Below are 17363 nucleotides of genomic sequence, written 5' to 3'. Positions count from 1 at the left end.
GAATCTATGGATCAAATGAAAGAAAATCAGAATTCTATGTTAAAGTATGATCGTTATTAATGGAATATATAGATATGAGAATTATTGTGTTAGGGGATTTAAATGGAGTATTGGAACCAGAATTGGATAGATCGCAGAAGAAAAGGGGGGGAATGAAGGGAAGCTGCCAAAAAGCTTTGTGGAAATGGTAAGGATTTTTGATTTAGTGGATATATGGAGATATAAATATCCTGTCGAAAAGGAGTTCACATATTTCTCAGAACCTAAAAATTCACATAGTCAAATCGATAGTATATGGATTACTAAGGATATGACAATTAAAGCAGAGAATGCCGAAATATTACCAAAAACACTTACAGATCATAATCCAGTATCATTAACTCTTAAAGGAAAAGAGGAGAAAGGGGAAAAAAGGTGAAGAATGAATGTATTCCTATTAAAAAACCAAAAAGTAATACAAGGAGCCAGAAAGTTGATGAAGGAATATTTTGAAAACAACTGGAGGAAAGGGATAGATGTAAAAACAGTGTGGGATGCTGGGAAGGCAATTGTTAGGGGATATTTCATACAACAAAGCTCAACACCATATAAGAATAAAGAAAAAAGAAAAAAAGAAAAGGGAGCTTTTAGAAGAAATTAAAAGGAAGGAAAAATTGGCCTATGCAAGCAAAAATAAAGAGAGATTAAATAAAGAAATTAAATTACTGAGAGTAGAATACAATAAAATTATAGAACAGGAGGTAGAACAACAAATCAAATTTTGGAAATATAAAAATTTTGAATGGGCAAATAAACCAGGCAAGATCCTTGCCTGGCAATTAAAGAAACAAAGAAATGAAAAATTAATATATAAGATAAAAGTAGAAGAAAGGACAATAAGGGATATGACAGAAATTTAAAAAGAATTCGAAAAAATATTATAAAAAATTATATCAAAAAGAAGAAGTGCCAACAGAAGAAATAGAGGAATATATAAAGAAAAATAAATTAATAGAGATAGCAGAAGAAGACCATAAATTCTTAAATGAACCAATATCAACCGAAGAAATTAAGGAATCGATTCAAAAATTAAAAATAGGGAAATCCCCAAGTCCAGATGGCATACCAGCAGAATACTATAAAGAAATGTTAAATGAATTAATCGACCCACTGAAAGAAGTAATAGAGGAAGCAATAGAGAAGGGGAATATTCCAGACTCTTGGACTCAAGCGTATATAACGCTCCTGCCAAAACAAGGCACGGACTTGGAATCTGTCTCAAATTATAGACCCATTTCGTTGTTGAATTCAGATTATAAAATTTAAGCAGGATTATTGGCTAACAGGTTGAAAAAAATTATAGGAAAAATCAGGCTGGATTTGTGGAAGGAAGGAAGACAAATAAAGGACAATATTAGAAATATAATAGACATAATGGAATATCTACAAGTAAGAAGAGATAAACAAGCAGCCCTGATTTCAATCGATGCGGAGAAGGCTTTTGATAAAGTCTCATGGGAATTTATGAAAAAACTATTAAAAGAATTGTGTCTAGGCGAAAAATTCCAAAAAGGTATAAATGCAATATATAACCAACAGAAAGCAAAAATTATTATTAATGTAGAATTTGGAGAAGAAATCAATATCTTTAAAGGTACAAGACAAGGATGCCCCCTATCCCCAATGTTATTTATAATAGTATTAGAGGTTCTATTAAAGAAAATAAGGCAGGACAGCCAAATAAGAGGAATAGTAGTTGGTGAAAAAAGATACAAGTTAAGAGCCTTTGCAGATGACGTTATGATCACAACAGAAAATCCCCTACAATACACACCTAGAATATTGGAATGTATAAATGAATATGGCAGATTAGCAGGATTCAAACTAAACTATGGGAAAACCAAAATACTAGTGAAAAATATGGAAGAAAAAGATAAAGTAAAATTACAATAAATTACAGGATTGGAAATTAAAAAGAAAATAAGGTATCTTGGAATAAATTTAACATCAAACACTATAGATTTAAGTAAAGAGAATTATGGGAAAACGTGGAATGAAATAAAAAATGATTTGCAAACATTGAGGAAGACATATTTAATTTTAGTCGCCTTTATTTTGTCTGAATTGGGGTGAGGCAATAATTTTTTGACCTCACAAACTGAAGATTGTGTTGTTGATTCAAGTTTTTTGACTTTCAGCAGGATATTGGATAATTGTGAAGATACCTCATCCAGCCTTTTAAAAATACAGTGAAGGGTCTTAGTTACTAAGTGTAACTGCTCACAACTGGGGAACTCCCCCATATCAGATGTTAAACCATCTTCCTGTGATGAGAGTTTTTCTTTCGTATTCTCCTTTACAGGCTTTATTTTTGAAAAATTTTGAGTCATCGGAATTGGAGTGGGTTCTAAATCAATTAGAGGTAGGAAGAGATTTTGAGTTTCCACCGCAAAGCAATGCTCGGCATGGTCACTCCCTCCTCTATTCCGGTGTGGCTCCAACCTTGATAGTTTTGGTTTAGGGGATGATAGGGGCTCGTCAAAGTCTCTCAAGCGTTTGTTCTGACCCATACTTTCCTCAGGCCAGGGATTATACGATTCTTAAAATAACATAACACTTAACACACAAATAAAATAGTTAAGACCACCAGAAGATGGCACCGTGGGTGAAAGCTCCTTGGATAGATACTAATAGTGAAGTTTTCCTCTCCACAACGATAAAATCCACTTACAGCATCAATCTTTCGTGGACACCTCGCGCCCAGCTTGCTGAAGCTTCTCACAGGGGAAGTATTGAAGTGTGACAGCCTCAAGATGTCTAGGGGGTAGGATGCCAATTGTCCTGGCTCCACTGGTCTCTCTCAGCCCTCTATGGCAGCAGCCTGGGCACAAACGATGTCTTATCCAGGATTTAAACACCACACAGCGTCTTCCTCTTAAGCTCTCTCTCCAATTAAAATAATGGCGTTCTCATCTCTTTTGGCAGCCGAGGCCGGCCCGCTGATAAGAGAGAAACAAGGAGCAGTCTGCAGCAGTCTGGAGCAGGGCCAAATCTCTCAGATAGTTGCCATAGCATACAGCTGCAGCAATTATAAAATGCTTCAAAAACTGACTGGGTCAGTTAAGATAAAATATAAAAGGTTAAAAGAAGATTAAAAGAAGTCCGAAGAGCACCGGTAAGCGCGTCTTACCTCGGTGCCATGTTGGCCCCACCTCCCTTGGGGTAGAGTGTGGTGCTTGTGTCCATGGGGGAAATTAAATCTTTCCTTACTAGGGAAAATATCGGTACTAAAGATGAACAGATTACCAAGGATGATGTTTTTATTTCAAAGTATCCCAATACTAGGAGGAGATAAATGTTTTAATAATTGGAAAAGAGATTTGGCTAAATTCGTGTGGTCAGGGAAAAAACCAAGAATAAAACACAAAATAATGATAGATAAGAAGGAGAGAGGAGGATTTGGCCTCCCTGACATGGAGTTCTATCATGATGCGGTGGGTCTGACCTGGCTAAAAGAATGGATCAAATTAGATGACTCGGATGTATTGGATTTAGAGGGAGTAGAGACGAGATTTGGATGGCATGCCAATCTAATAGATGAAAAAGTCAAAGTGCATAAAGGCTTTCTAGGGCATATAGTTAGAAAGTCTATATATAAAATATGGGAGAAATATAATGTGCAATTAGCGTAGCTTTTGGATTGGAGCCTGGCACACTTCCTTGCGCCGCTCTGCTCTCCGTCCACCATCAGCTACTTGTGGCAGAGTTCACGCAGCGTAGAAACTGTCGCTGTGCGTGTGTGTACCGAATCAAACACACTCAGGCGTTCGTGCGTATTTCTTTCAGTCTTTAATCGTGTAGAAAAACAACTCATAGATCACCCGGCGAGAGAGCGCTCATCTTGCTGCCTCACCGTAGAAACACGGAAACAACAGACACACAGAGAAAAACACTCCCCTCTGTGAAAACCTTAGCCACGCCTCAGGAATGTGAGACGTCACTCAGAACTTCTTAACCCTGTAAGTTCTGAATCTCCTAACACCCCCTCTCGTCTCGCATCCTGAGGGGACCTGTGAACACACATTTACCGACCTCTGAGAGATCAATCCCTTTTCCATTGCCTTTCGCCCCTTCCTGGCGTCCTTGTCAGGCAACTGTTGAACCTCCTCACAACTCCTAGGTTCGCACTGTGCGAAACCAACCCACGTACTGGTAACCTGAAACCTCTCAGGTGGAATTCCATTCATGGTGCGAGTGGACCGTCTGAGCACAAACTCAGGTACTCCTTCTGACTCACTGTGGTCAGCAAGTGTGTCCTCTCCATCAAAATCCTCCCCCTCTGACTTAGCGCGCCTTTGGGCCTTCTGTATTTTGCTAACAGGAGACGAAGGCTCACTCTTGGGCTCTCTTTTAACAACCTGTGAAGATGCCCAACCCTGTTCTTGACCCTGTTCAGAGACTTGGTCTTCAGCAACAGGTTCAGCCTCTGGCTCTCCTTCCTCCTCAGAATCAGACAGACATTCTGAGAGAAAGTCATGCCGTGCATGAATCTTTGACCAACCATTTTGCTCACAGAATTCAGCATGTTTACTGATCAGAAGCTTGGTCTGATCACCTTCTGGGTATGCAAACCTCCATCCCTTTGTCGCAGGTTCATACCCACAGAAGATCATTTTCTGGAAACTAGGGCCACCTTGCTTTTGTTGTGCTTTTGGTACCGGCACCAAGGCCTGTGACCCGAAAACACGGAAGAAATGCACCTGCGGTTTCTCTCCATGGAGCACAAAAAACGGGGTTTCACCTACCACTGAATTGTAGGACATGTTAAACGTGAAATTGGCTGTTTTAACCGCCTCCCCCCAAAAAACTTTGAGGCAAACCAGAGTCTGACAGCAAAACCTCTGTAGCTTTAACCAGAGCTTCACTTCTGAGCTCTGCCACGCTCCTCTCCTGAGGAGAAGTAGCACCCGTCACCTTGTGATGTATCCCTTTCTGGCGAGAAAACTTCTGCAGAGCAGACCCAGTAAACTCTGCACATTGGTCACTCTTGACCCCCTGCACTTTGGTGGAGAACCGTAGTTCCACCTCCACAACCCAATCTTTGATCAGTTGCGCTGCCTCGCCTTTGCATTTTAGTGAGTAGACCCAGGAGTTCTGGGTATAGTCATCTGTCAGCGTCAGCAAAAACCTGGCCCCGCCCAAACTCTCTGGCATGGGTCCAAAAAGGTCTGTGTGCACAAGCTCAAAGGGTTTTGTGGTTACCCTCTCCACCCTGGGATAACTGCACCCTTTTACCTTTGCCATTTTGCATGCCCTACAATTTAGGGATCTGCCACATTCCCTTATTTTGCAACCCTTAGTGCACTCTGGCAACATCTGGATCTCTTCCAAAGAACCATGTGACGTTCTCCTGTGCCATACACAAGCACATGAAACATGAGTGGGAACGGTTGCACACTTTGCTTGTGCCCTCTCAGCATTCCCCTCACCCTTCAGAGGTGTTTCCAGAAAAAAGAGGTTGTTCTGCCCTTTTGCAACACTGACCAGTTGCTTTCCCCCTCTGGAAATTGTACAGACATTGTGTTCGAAGCACACCTTATACCCCTCCTGTAAGAGACAAGGGACAGATAAAAGACAATGTTTCATCCCAGGTGCCACGTAGACTTCCAGCTCTGCCTGCAAAACAGAAACATAAACATTTGCTACATTAGATACTGGCTTTTGTGTCCCATCAGCAAATTCAACTGTTTTCCCAGCTGAAACAGCTCTGCAGTTCCACATCTCGACACCAGGTGTCGCTTTTATCAGGTGCCTGCTGGCTCCAGAGTCAATGATCCAGCGCATTACTCTGTCCTCCCTGGAGTAGTCCTCAAACTTTGCCATTGAGGCCGTCAGCTGATAAGGACCGTCTTCATTCTCTAAGTCACGTACTCCTTGCGCCTTCCCACGCCTGCCTCTTCTCCTGGACTGGCTGCCATGGAAACCTGGCTGATTCCCATGGGAAGCTACCTTGGAAACATCCTGCGCAGCCTCCTTGGCTCTCTGGGGGCAGGAGCGACGCAGATGTTCAGGAGAATTGCAAACATAACAGCGACGAGTGGAAAAAGCCTGAACCGTGCATTCCGCTGGCTTGGCTCCACCCCTGCAACTGGATGAGCCCCCCGTCCCAGCTTTGCCCTCTCTGAAACGGCGTTCCGCCTCGTCACACACAGTGGAAAACTTTTCAAACTTGCCTTTGGGATTCTGTGCCCCCCCCCCCCGACTTTGCCAACAGCGCTCCTTGAGGCTGAGACCTCAGGGACATGGGCACCTGCCACTTCTGGGCTCATTCCTTCTTCAAGGCTCTGGTCTCCTGCTGAGCTTTTACACAAACCCCTCAGCACCTCCCAGGCAGCCTTAGCCGACTCAACGCCCTCCAAATGAGGCAACAGCGTAGCGTCCACGCATGATTTCAACATGCAAAATTCCCTTTGCATCCTCTGCTTGCTATCTTCCAGCAAAGCAGCCTCACAGCCTGCAGCAAGTGGCGTGGGGGGTGCTGGCTCCTTCTGGGCTGGACTCCAAAGCCCTGTAGCCAAAACCCAACCCCTCACTCTTCTAACCCAGACATTCCAGGATTGGGTGGTGAGCTTTTCAAGCGGGATCTCTTTAAAGACCTGGCCATCTGCCATCTTCTCCCCGGGGCTCAGCTTATTCACGTAACCAGCAGCAGCTCTCCGGCACCTGACTCAGCAGACTAGCTCCTCCCAGCGAGTTCCTCTGCCCTCAAACGTTAGCAGGACTTCCAGCTGGCTCCAGCGTCTTCTTCAGCTGGCTCCAACACACCAGCACACTTTGGCAACAGCTTCAAAGCTTTTTATTACCCTCCATAACCTGTGCAATTAGCGTAGCTTTTGGATTGGAGCCTGGCACACTTCCTTGCGCCGCTCTGCTCTCCGTCCACCGTCAGCTACTTGTAGCAGAGTTCACGCAGCGTAGAAACTGTCGCTGTGCGTGTGTGTACCGAATCAAACACACTCAGGCGTTCGTGCGTATTTCTTTCAGTCTTTAATCGTGTAGAAAAACAACTCATAGATCACCCGGCGAGAGAGCGCTCATCTTGCTGCCTCACCGTAGAAACACGGAAACAACAGACACACAGAGAAAAACACTACCCTCTGTGAAAACCTTAGCCACGCCTCAGGAATGTGAGACGTCACTCAGAACTTCTTAACCCTGTAAGTTCTGAATCTCCTAACATATAAAAGACTTCTAGAACCAAAAACTCCCTGGTGGGCATCGCCAGCAGAAATTATCGCAGTGAAAAAATTAAATATGAAAGAAAACTGGGCTACCTATAAAATGGTATTAAAGGAAGAAAACGGAGAATTGGAATTAAAGGATTATACAGAAATTAAAGCTCATATTAGTGATTGGTTTCATTATATTCAAATTAAGTACAGATTAGAGAAAGACAAAAAGTTAGGATTTGAAAAAGAAATATCAAAATTCGATAAATATTTAATACAAGAAAAATAAAAAAATATATCTAAATTGTATAATTTGATCTTAGAGTGGGAAACAAAGGATGAATTGGTTAAAGCATCAATGATCAAATGGGCGCAAGATATTGGGAAAAATATTATGTTTGAACAATGGGAAAAATTGTGGAAGGAAGATATGAAATTCACTATGTGTTATATATTGAAAGAAAATTATCTCAAAATGCAACACAGATGGTATTTAACACCTGAAAGAATAGCAAAAATGAATAAAAATTGTAGCGATGTCTGCTGGCAATGCAACACTGGAAAAGGTACTATGATACATATATGGTGGATTTGTTTAAACATCAAACAATTTTGGGAAACAGTATATAACGAAATGAAAAAAATGTTCAGATATTCATTTAGGAAAACACCAGAAGGTTTTTTATTGGGAATAGTATCAGGAAGCCTAAAGGAAGAAGACAAGACCTTATATTTATACGCAACAGTAGCCGCAAGGCTATTGATTGCGAAAAATTGGAAAAGTGGTACTGTACCAACAAAGACAGAATGGCTTGCCAAATTATTGGAGTACTACAATACATCCAAAACAATGGGAGAAATTGGAAGGATCTCAAAAGAGAAGGCAGACAGGGACTGGAAAGTGTTTAAAAGATACTTGCAAAACTATATCGAAAAATCAGAACTCCTATTAGAATAAACAAGTTTCGTTTCAAATATTGGAATACTAAATAAAATGGATAACAATGTGTAATAGAAAAAGAAATATGAAATTAGGTTAAAGGTGTGAAAGAAAGTAATAGAAGTGGAAATTGCAATTGAGTAGATTGGAAGTCTAACACAAAGGGTGAGGGGTGGTGGATGGTGATGGGAATTATCTGTGGGTTTGAGTGTAGGTATGTTGTATGAAATGTATGTTTGTATGTTTGTATGTGTATTAATGTTGAATTATTTTAACAATAAAATAATAATAATAATAATAATAATAATAATAATATATAAAAAAGAAAGATTCACCATTATCTACAATGAGGGAATGGATGTAAAAAATATTGGATTTAGCTGAGATGGTAACGTTGATGTGTGTAATAAGAGAATAATCATTGTCATTATTTATTAACGATTGGAAACGCCTTATACACTTTTTTGCATGAAAAAGAAAATGAACTTATGATATCTGGGTTTGAGGATTAATGGAAATATTGGTTTATGGAAAGTGGAATCATTGGGTGTCATCTTGGAGTGGATGTTTTGAATAATTTTCTATATATAGCTGCCACTATATATAGTTTCATTAAAAAAAATTGAAAAAAGAAATTTCAGTCAGGGATGGCTCAGCCTGTCAATTTTAGATTCTGTTTCTCATTTCTTCAACCTTTAAGTTCAGTTCTCCACATTTCAGTTTGTGGTTTGAAAATTCTCACAAAATTTTACCAGCATTTTAGTGCCAATTTCTCTTAATATTTTTATATGCAATTTTCCACAAGAGACACATTTTTGCAAACAGTTTTCTCTAACACACAGAGTATTCTTGTATGCTAGCTTCACTTTTGATACATACTTCCTACTAATGTATTGTTATAGATATAGCTAAGCCCTAGAAATTAATAAATACCAGGGTTTTGTTTAATTGGGATATGGATTAGACTTGGCGTGACTTTTGGGGGGAGTGCAGAGTTGTTGAGGGGGCAGACACCAGGCTTGTGTAACAGTATGTATTTTTGTACACATTATTGTTTGGGGAAAGTGCATTACTAAATTTACATGAGTCTGAATTTTGGTTCATGTGTTGTTTCGTTGATTCATGTGTTGCTTTGTTAAGTGTGAACTAGATAGCTTTCATACCAAACTGAGTTTCTCCCCCAGGTCTACTCACATTGCTCAAAGTACTTCCGCCCATAGCATTCCTTGAGATCAGAAGGTAACCGGTTCCATATACATTCGTAGGACTCAGCTGATTTTGACTGTATGGGTGTCTTGAAACTACCTGGTTCAACAATGCTGACTTTGATTCCAAAAGGATGGAGCTCTCTTCTGAACGAGGGAGGAAAAGTCAAGAAACATCATTTCCTGCTGAAGTCTAAAATATAGTGGGTTGTTTGACTGCTAGGAAAGGTCCCGGGCATGCAAAACAAATTAGGTGCCTGGGGATTCTGGGGGAGCAGGCCTGGCAGAGGGCAGAGTCAGCCAAGCTGGTGGCCTTGCGAGAGGGAGGGGTCCTCAGCAGGAGCGGGTGGGGTCTGCACCAGGGTCACCCAGCCACCCAGGCCTGCCCTCTGCCTGCCTTCTTAGCTGGTTGCTCTACTCTCTCATCTTTCCTTTTTCCTGGCATGTGCCTGAGTCCTGCACACCTTGGCCATGTGCCAATTAGGGGGTGTTCTTTTCTGGACGGAAGCTTAATTTTTGCAAATTTCTTCCGTGAGGGGTCTTAAAACTATGCGCTTGGGTTTGGGAAATTCAAATCTGCTGTTACATCGGCTGGGTGAGGACTGCAGGGCCTGCTCCCTTCCAGGGCCTTTTCCAACTGGCCCAGGGGGCATGGCCCAGGCCCTCTCTCCCAGCTATAGAGGGACTCCTGCTGCAGTGAGGCCTCGGACCATCGGCTGTGGGGAGGACTGCAGGGCCTGCTCCCTTCCAGGGCCTTTTCCAACTGGCCCAGGGGGCATGGCCCAGGCCCTCTCTCCCAGCTATAGAGGGACTCCTGCTGCAGTGAGGCCTCGGACCATCGGCTGTGGGGAGGACTGCAGGGCCTGCTCCCTTCCATGGCCTCTTCCAACTGGCCCAGGGGGCGTGGCCCAGGCCCTCACTTTTCCAGCCATAAAGGGACTCCTGCTGCGGTGCAGCCTCGGACCATCGGCTGGGTGAGGACTGCAGGGCCTGCTCCCTTCCATGGCCTCTTCCAACTGGCCCAGGGGGCGTGGCCCAGGCCCTCACTTTTCCAGCTATATTTGGTTGGGGATTAATTTTAGTATAATTGTTTTGTTCCTTTTTTGTTGTTGTTGTTTTATTGGTTCTGTATAGTTTGTGTTTTGTTTTTAAGGGGGCGGGATCAGGGCTGCCTGGGAGTCGGACCCCAGCCAACACGATGGCTGGGACAAGTTCCACGGGGGGGGGGGAAGCACTGGGATATCCAATCTCAGTGATCATGGGCAGGAGGCGGAGTTACGCTAAGACCAGACCATGTCATTACCGAGGAGGCAGGTTTAGTCATTGTTTGACGACTATCCCTGCCTCCGGGTCTGGCCTTGACCGGATGGATACTGGAATCAACAGGGGAAACCCACATGACCTGAAGGTGTTGCTGTGTAATGCCAGGTCAATGATGAATAAAACCACTGCCATCCACGACCTGATTGTGAATGGAGGATTTGACCTGGCATGTGTGACAGAGACCTGGTTGGAGGAAGCAGATGGGCCTGTCCTTGCCGCTGCTTGCCCACCAGCTTTCTCTTATGCACAGCAACCCAGGTCATGTGGGAGGGGAGGGGGGGTTGCAGTGATTTTTATGAAGTCACTAGCTTGCACCAGGTGTCCTACTGGGAAGATCCAGTTTTCTGAGTGCATGTTCTGTAAGTTGGGCAATAGGGGCAGTACAGGATTCCTTTTGGTGTACCGACCTCCCTGCTGCACCAAGGATTCCCTGTCCAAGCTGCTTCAGGTCGTGGCGTATTTTCTCCTGGAGACACCTAGTTTGGTTGTCCTAGGGGATTTTAACATCCATGCCGACACGACCTTACAAGGGGCTGCTCGGGACTTCGTGGAAAGCATGGCCTCCATGGGGCTGTCCCTGAATAAGTTTGGCCCAACTCATAGTCATGGACATGCCTTAGACCTGGTGTTCACCTCTAGTGACATGGGTGATCTGACACTAAGAAAAAGTGAAACAAAAGAAGTGCCATGGTCAGATCACTTCCTGGTGCAACTGGACTTCTCCGCGACCCTTCCCCTCTGCAAGGAGGTGGGACCAATTCGGATGGTCCGCCCCCACCACTTAATGGATCCAAATGGTTTCCAGAGAGTGGTAGGGGATGCTTTATCCCATGTTGATGGCCTTTCAGCTCATTCCCTGGTGGCCCGCTGGAATGCGGAGTTAACCAGGGCTATTGACTGTCTGGCTCCGAAGCGCCCTCTCCGATTGCATGGAGCCCGGACAGCCCCGTGGTTTTCTTCGGACCTGAGGGCAATGAAAGAAATCGCTGAGACGGCTGGAGCATCGGTGGCAGAAAACTCACTCCGAATCTGACCGGACACAGGTTAGAGCTCAACGTCGAGCCTACCAAGTGGTGATAGCGACGGCGAAGAAGACTTTCTTCACCGCCTCTATTGCATCTGCAGACAATAGTAGCAGGAGACTCTTTCAGGTGGTCCGCAATTTAACGGAACCAGCTTTACCACCGGGGCCTTGTAAAGACCCCAAGATCTCCTGCAACGATTTTGCAAAGTTTTTTGCAGATAAAATCACTCATATTCGGAAGGAGCTAGATACCACCGTGGGAGCAGGGCTGGGGCGGGAGAGTGCTAGAGCTCTGTCTGGTCAAGTTGCATGGAATCAATTTCAATCCGTTACCCCCGAGGATGTGGACAGGCTGCTTGGACGCGTGAAACCAACCACCTGTCTCCTTGATCCTTGCTGATCCTGGCTAATAAAAGCAAGCCGAGAAGGCCTGGGCGATGGGCTCTACGGGGTGGTGAATGCTTCCCTCTGTGAGGGAACATTCCCAGATCCGCTGAAAGAGGCGGTCATTAAACCGCTTCTTAAAAAACCATCTTTAGACCCGGCCAGTATGGCCAACTATCGCCCAGTCTCAAATCTTCCATTCTTGGGCAAGGTGATTGAGCGAGTGGTTGCTGAACAAGTCCAGGCACGCCTGGAGGATGCAGACCATTTGGATCCCTTCCTGTCGGGATTCAGACCTCATCATGGGACTGAAACTGCCTTGGTCACACTGGTTGATGATCTCCGGCGAGCTAGGGACAAAGGTGAGAGTTGTTTCCTGGTTCTGCTGGATCTCTCAGCGGCCTTTGTTACAATCGACCATGACATCCTTCTGGACCGTCTAGAGGGGCTGGGAGCTGGGGGCACTGTTATACAGTGGTTTCGCTCCTTCCTCCTGGGCTGTGTTCAGAAAGTGGGGGGGGGATGAGTGTTCAGACCCCTGGGCCCTCACTTATGGGGTGCCTCAGAGTTCCGTCCTCTCCCCCATGCTTTTTAACATCTATATGAAGCCGCTGGGAGAGATCATCAGGGGGTTTGGACTGGGTGTCCATCAATATGCAGATGATACCCAGCTCTACCTCTCTTTCAAATCAGAACCAGTGAAGGCGGTGAAGGTCCTGTGTGAGTGCCTGGAGGCGGTTGGAGGATGGATGGCGGCTAATGGATTGAAGTTGAATCCTGACAAGACAGAAGTACTGTTTTTGGGGGACAGGGGGCGGGCTGGTGTGGAGGACTCCCTGGTCCTGAATAGGGTAACGGTGCCCCTGAAGGACCAGGTGCGCAGCCTGGGAGTCATTTTGGACTCACAGCTGTCCATGGAGGCGCAGGTCAATTCTGTATCCAGGGCAGCTGTCTACCAACTCCACCTGGTACGCAGGCTGAGACCCTACCTGCCCGCGGACCGTCTCGCCAGAGTTGTGCATGCTCTAGTTATCTCCCACTTGGACTACTGCAATGCGCTCTACGTGGGGCTGCCTTTGAAGGTGACTCGGAAACTACAACTAATCCAGAATGCGGCAGCTAGACTGGTGACTGGGGGCGGCCGCCGAGACCACATAACACCAGTCTTGAAAGACCTACATTGGCTCCCAGTACGTTTCCGAGCACAATTCAAAGTGCTGGTGCTGACCTTTAAAGTCCTAAACGGCCTCAGCCCAGTATACCTGAAGGAGCGTCTCCACCCCCATCGTTCTGCCCGGACGCTGAAGTCCAGCGCCGAGGGCCTTCTGGCGGTTCCCTCATTGCGAGAAGCAAAGCTACAGGGAACCAGGCAGAGGGCCTTCTCGGTAGTGGCGCCCGCCCTGTGGAACGCCCTCCCATCAGATGTCAAAGCGATAAATAACTACAGTGGTGCCTCGCAAGACGAAATTAATCCGTTCCGCGATTCTCTTCGTCTAGCGGTTTTTTCGTCTTGCGAAGCAAGCCCATTGACGGCTTAGCGGATTAGCGCTATTAGCGGTCTAGCGGCTTTTAGCGATCAGCTGAGAGGCGGCTTATCAGCGGAACAGCTGATAAGCGGCTTAGCGGCTTAGGAAAGGGGGGGGAAGCGAAAAAAATTCGCGGGAACTCGCAAGATTTTTTGGTCTTGCGAAGCAACCCCATAGAGAAATTCGTTTAGCGAAGCGCCTCCAAAACGGAAAACCCTTTCGTCTAGCAGGTTTTCCGTCTTGCGAGGCGTTCGTCTTGCGGGGCACCACTGTACCTGACATTCAGAAGACATCTTAAGGCAGCCCTGTTCAGGGAAGCTTTTAATATGTGATATTTTAGTGTATTTTTGGTTTCTATGGAAGCTGCCCAGAGTGGCTGGGGAAACCTAGCCAGATGGGCGGGGTACAAATAATAAATTATTATTATTATTATTATTATTATTATGATTATGATTTGGCAACATTTAGCTTGGTAAACCTTCATTTGATTAAAAAGCACATCAGCTGCTCTCAGCAAATCATAGAATTTTTATTTTGCCTTTTGTAAAGGTCAGGTAATGAATGCTTAACAACAACAACAACAACAACAACAACAACAACATAGCTGCAAGTCCTTGGCAATCATTTTTAATGATTTCTATGCAATTTCACACGTTTTACTTACCAATCAAAACTAAATGGTATCAATTGAAGCAAAATATCTTTTGAATTCCCAAGTCATGTTACAACTTTTTGGCACCCCCATTTTTGGAATTTGAAAGGTGAAAAACTGAACATGTCCTAATTGTGCCAAGCTCTCTGGCAGGGACCCTGCAGCCCCTTGATGGCCCTGTGTGGATTCCGGCAGAGACAACAAGGTGGTGCAGGCAGCAGTAGTGATGGAGGAGGAGGCAGCAAACCCTTCTGTAACCCAGCCTGCCCCTTCTGGTGCCCCCCCCCCAGATGATCTACTGTTCTGAAGATGCTGTCAACTCTCAAAAAACAAAACCAACCATCTTTGAGAACCAGCCACAACTTCTCCGTTCACCCTCACCAAATGGTGGGGAGGTAGTTAGCACGATGGTTTGGCCCCTGTGCTGCCAGGGCTGCATCCTCATCTGGGGGGCTGGAGGGGGGCTGGCAGAGGTGATGGGTTCTCATCGGTGGTGGAGTAAATTCAATCAGATCTGTGGTGTCCACACACGCACCTTCCCCCTCCCATCTCATCTCAGGCTTGCATTTTGAAAAAACATATTTCCCCGCAGACCTGGAGATGAGCAAATGTATTTCAGGTCCAGTGTGGGCATAGCATGAGCTGGATCCTTATCTCTCAAACAGTGCAAATGTCTGCTTTCTGATCTGTGATTTAAGGTTCAGCCCTTGACAGCAGCCTGATTTCCCACCACCTGTTTTTTATTCCCTACACCTGGAGAAACACCACGTCACTAAACCAAACCAAACCAAAAGTAAGCTACAGAGCTTGTTTTTACCTCAGGGTGTCAGAGAAGGCTTCCACACCAAACTTGGATGGGCAGTAACCGCCTCCAAAGCAGGCCAGGCGTCCATTCACACTGCACACATTGACCACCCTCCCTCTGGCTCTCCTCACCAGCGGCAGCATGTGTAGCGTCACGTCAATCAACCCTAGCAGGTTGACATTGATCACCTTTGCAAAGTCATCTTTGGTCAGCCATTCGTTGGGAGCTGATGCGACACCTATTCCCGCATTGTTCACCAAGCCCCAAAGCCCTGTGCAGGAAGAGACAGTTATTCTTTCTCAAAGAAAATGATATGTAATGAACTGAAATGATATATAATGAATTTTTAAAATTGTTTAAAATAACTTTGATAAAGAAACCAGAAACCTTTTTATTAGGAAGTGTAGGTACCAAGATCCCAAAGGAACAGAAAAGACTTTTTATGTATGCAACGACAGCCACATGGATGTTACTTGTGCAGAGATGGAATGAAGACAAAGTCCTTACCAGAGAAGAATGGCAAACTAAGCTGTTGCCACTATGCCGAAAGGGCAAAACTGACCTGAAAGCTCAGGAACCAAGAAGACCAAAACTTTAATAAAGAATGGGAAAAAATTACAATTGACTTGAGACACCGCTGTAAGCAGATGAAAACATTAGAAGGACTGCAATAACACTTGTAATGTAGAAATTATTATGGATAAAATGGAGTGACATAAAATTTGGATGAGGAAATAATATGCAGTTGAAAAGGTTGATAATACAGCCCATGGAGCGGAAGGGGGAAGTCTGAAGATTCAGAGAAATCTCTAAATGTGGATATGGATTTGGTATTGTTATAATCTTGTAAAAATCAAATAAAAATTATTTCAAAAGAAGAAGAAGAAGAAGAGATAATTATTGTTCCAGGTTCCCACCTAGCATAACATTTGGATGTATGCTAGATTTTGGAAGTGTGGATGTAGTATTATTCTTGTGGTCTATATTTTGGTTGATATGTATTCTAGGATTTGCTAAAGTTGCAAAACAACGAAGCACGGGATGGAGCAAGGGAGAAATTTCTGGAACAACATTGGGATATCAGCTCCGCCCAAGGCATGAAGAATAACAGCAACAACTGAGGTGGGTGGGGAGACATAACATCTTACAAGGACTGGAATAAACACCACAGGCAGAAGAATTGCCACACACAGGAAGAACAAGGATGTAGTTTGAGTTCCTCACTTGTAGTTTCATAAATCATTTAACGTGTCAACACAAATAGAAGTTATTAATATTGCAGTTGTTGTATGAGGGATTATTATTATGGCAGGAATGTAATGGAAATTAATAAGATTTTGGAAGGCAGAAATAAAGAAAATAATAGAATCATCAAATTTAGCACACAGGGGGCCACTTTATCTAAATTATATAATTCAGCATTGGAACCATTGGTATTAATAATTGTATTATAATTGGTATTGTTATAATGAGGCAATTATTGGATTGTAATTGAAAAAGCCACTTCTGTGCTGGCAAAGGAGGTGGGGTTGCGGGCTTCACACCCCTCCCCCACACACACGGGGGCTGGCTCCAGCCCCTGTGAGAACAAGGGAATCCCCGTTCACCTCACTCATCTCACTTAACCCGGCTTCAGCCAAGGCCCCTCCTCTTTCCTCCGCTATACCTGGAACGTTTTTACCAGTGTTTTGCTTCGCCGTTCTTCCGTGATCTGTCCTGTTCGCATCCCGGCCGCGTGGGACGGAGCAGTCGCCGACAACGGTCGAAGAGTCGCTGCATTAGGAGCCTATTTTATGGATCAAAGCGGAAATCACTGGGGGGGTTTTAAGTTGCAGGTTTTCGTTCATAATTGCCCACCCACCAGCACCCGGATTCTGGAGGTTCGAGTGACCTCGTCGCACCGGACGCTGCTCACCGAGGCTGATTTCAATGCAACCGCCTCCTCCGCGAGTCGGGAGCTAGTGTCCGAATTTCACGGGTATTTTCCAGCAGTTTCCCTGCAGTCTGGGAGCTTCAACTCCTCTCCATGGAGTGGTAACTTATAAGGGGGCATGGTTTTGGTTGCATGAGCTGTGACGGGAGCGGGGGAAAGAGCAGCCCCCTGAGGTTTGGGGGTTTTAGCCAGCATAATCATTTTTGAAGGTTGCCGTGGTAGCTTGAGCAGCATTGCATTGTGGTAGCCCACGTGGTCGGAGGTTTCCTTCCCTTGAACTGCGGCCATCTTAGGTGAGGCAGCAGCTGCCTGCCGATTAACTTTTCATAAAATTTGCTAACTGTGTGCGGGGCAAACCCACGT

The 17363-nt window shown here is 44.8% G+C and overlaps 3 protein-coding genes across 3 annotated transcripts in view; all 3 read right to left on the bottom strand.

The window, feature by feature from the left end:
• The window catches only part of LOC307210757 (17-beta-hydroxysteroid dehydrogenase type 6-like), a 32991-nt gene extending 17504 nt beyond the window's left edge, over positions 1 to 15487 (bottom strand). Inside the window, exons 1-2 of the mRNA XM_079966945.1 lie at positions 15080 to 15487; positions 9343 to 9500 (exon numbers count right to left, since the gene is read on the bottom strand). Of these exons, the coding sequence (XP_079823071.1) occupies positions 9343 to 9500; positions 15080 to 15210 (289 nt within the window). The 5' untranslated portion in view covers positions 15211 to 15487. The remainder of the gene's footprint in view (positions 1 to 9342; positions 9501 to 15079) is intronic.
• LOC307210720 (retinol dehydrogenase 7-like) overlaps positions 1 to 17363 on the bottom strand; it is a 149893-nt gene that overhangs the window by 56469 nt on the left and 76061 nt on the right. The window lies entirely within an intron of this gene.
• LOC307210722 (17-beta-hydroxysteroid dehydrogenase type 6-like) overlaps positions 1 to 17363 on the bottom strand; it is a 110384-nt gene that overhangs the window by 30902 nt on the left and 62119 nt on the right. The window lies entirely within an intron of this gene.

The sequence above is a fragment of the Podarcis cretensis genome (assembly GCF_951804945.1).
Source record: "Podarcis cretensis genome assembly, chromosome: 2".
Lineage (NCBI taxonomy): Eukaryota > Metazoa > Chordata > Lepidosauria > Squamata > Lacertidae > Podarcis > Podarcis cretensis.
This window is presented reverse-complemented; position numbering and strand designations above follow the sequence as displayed.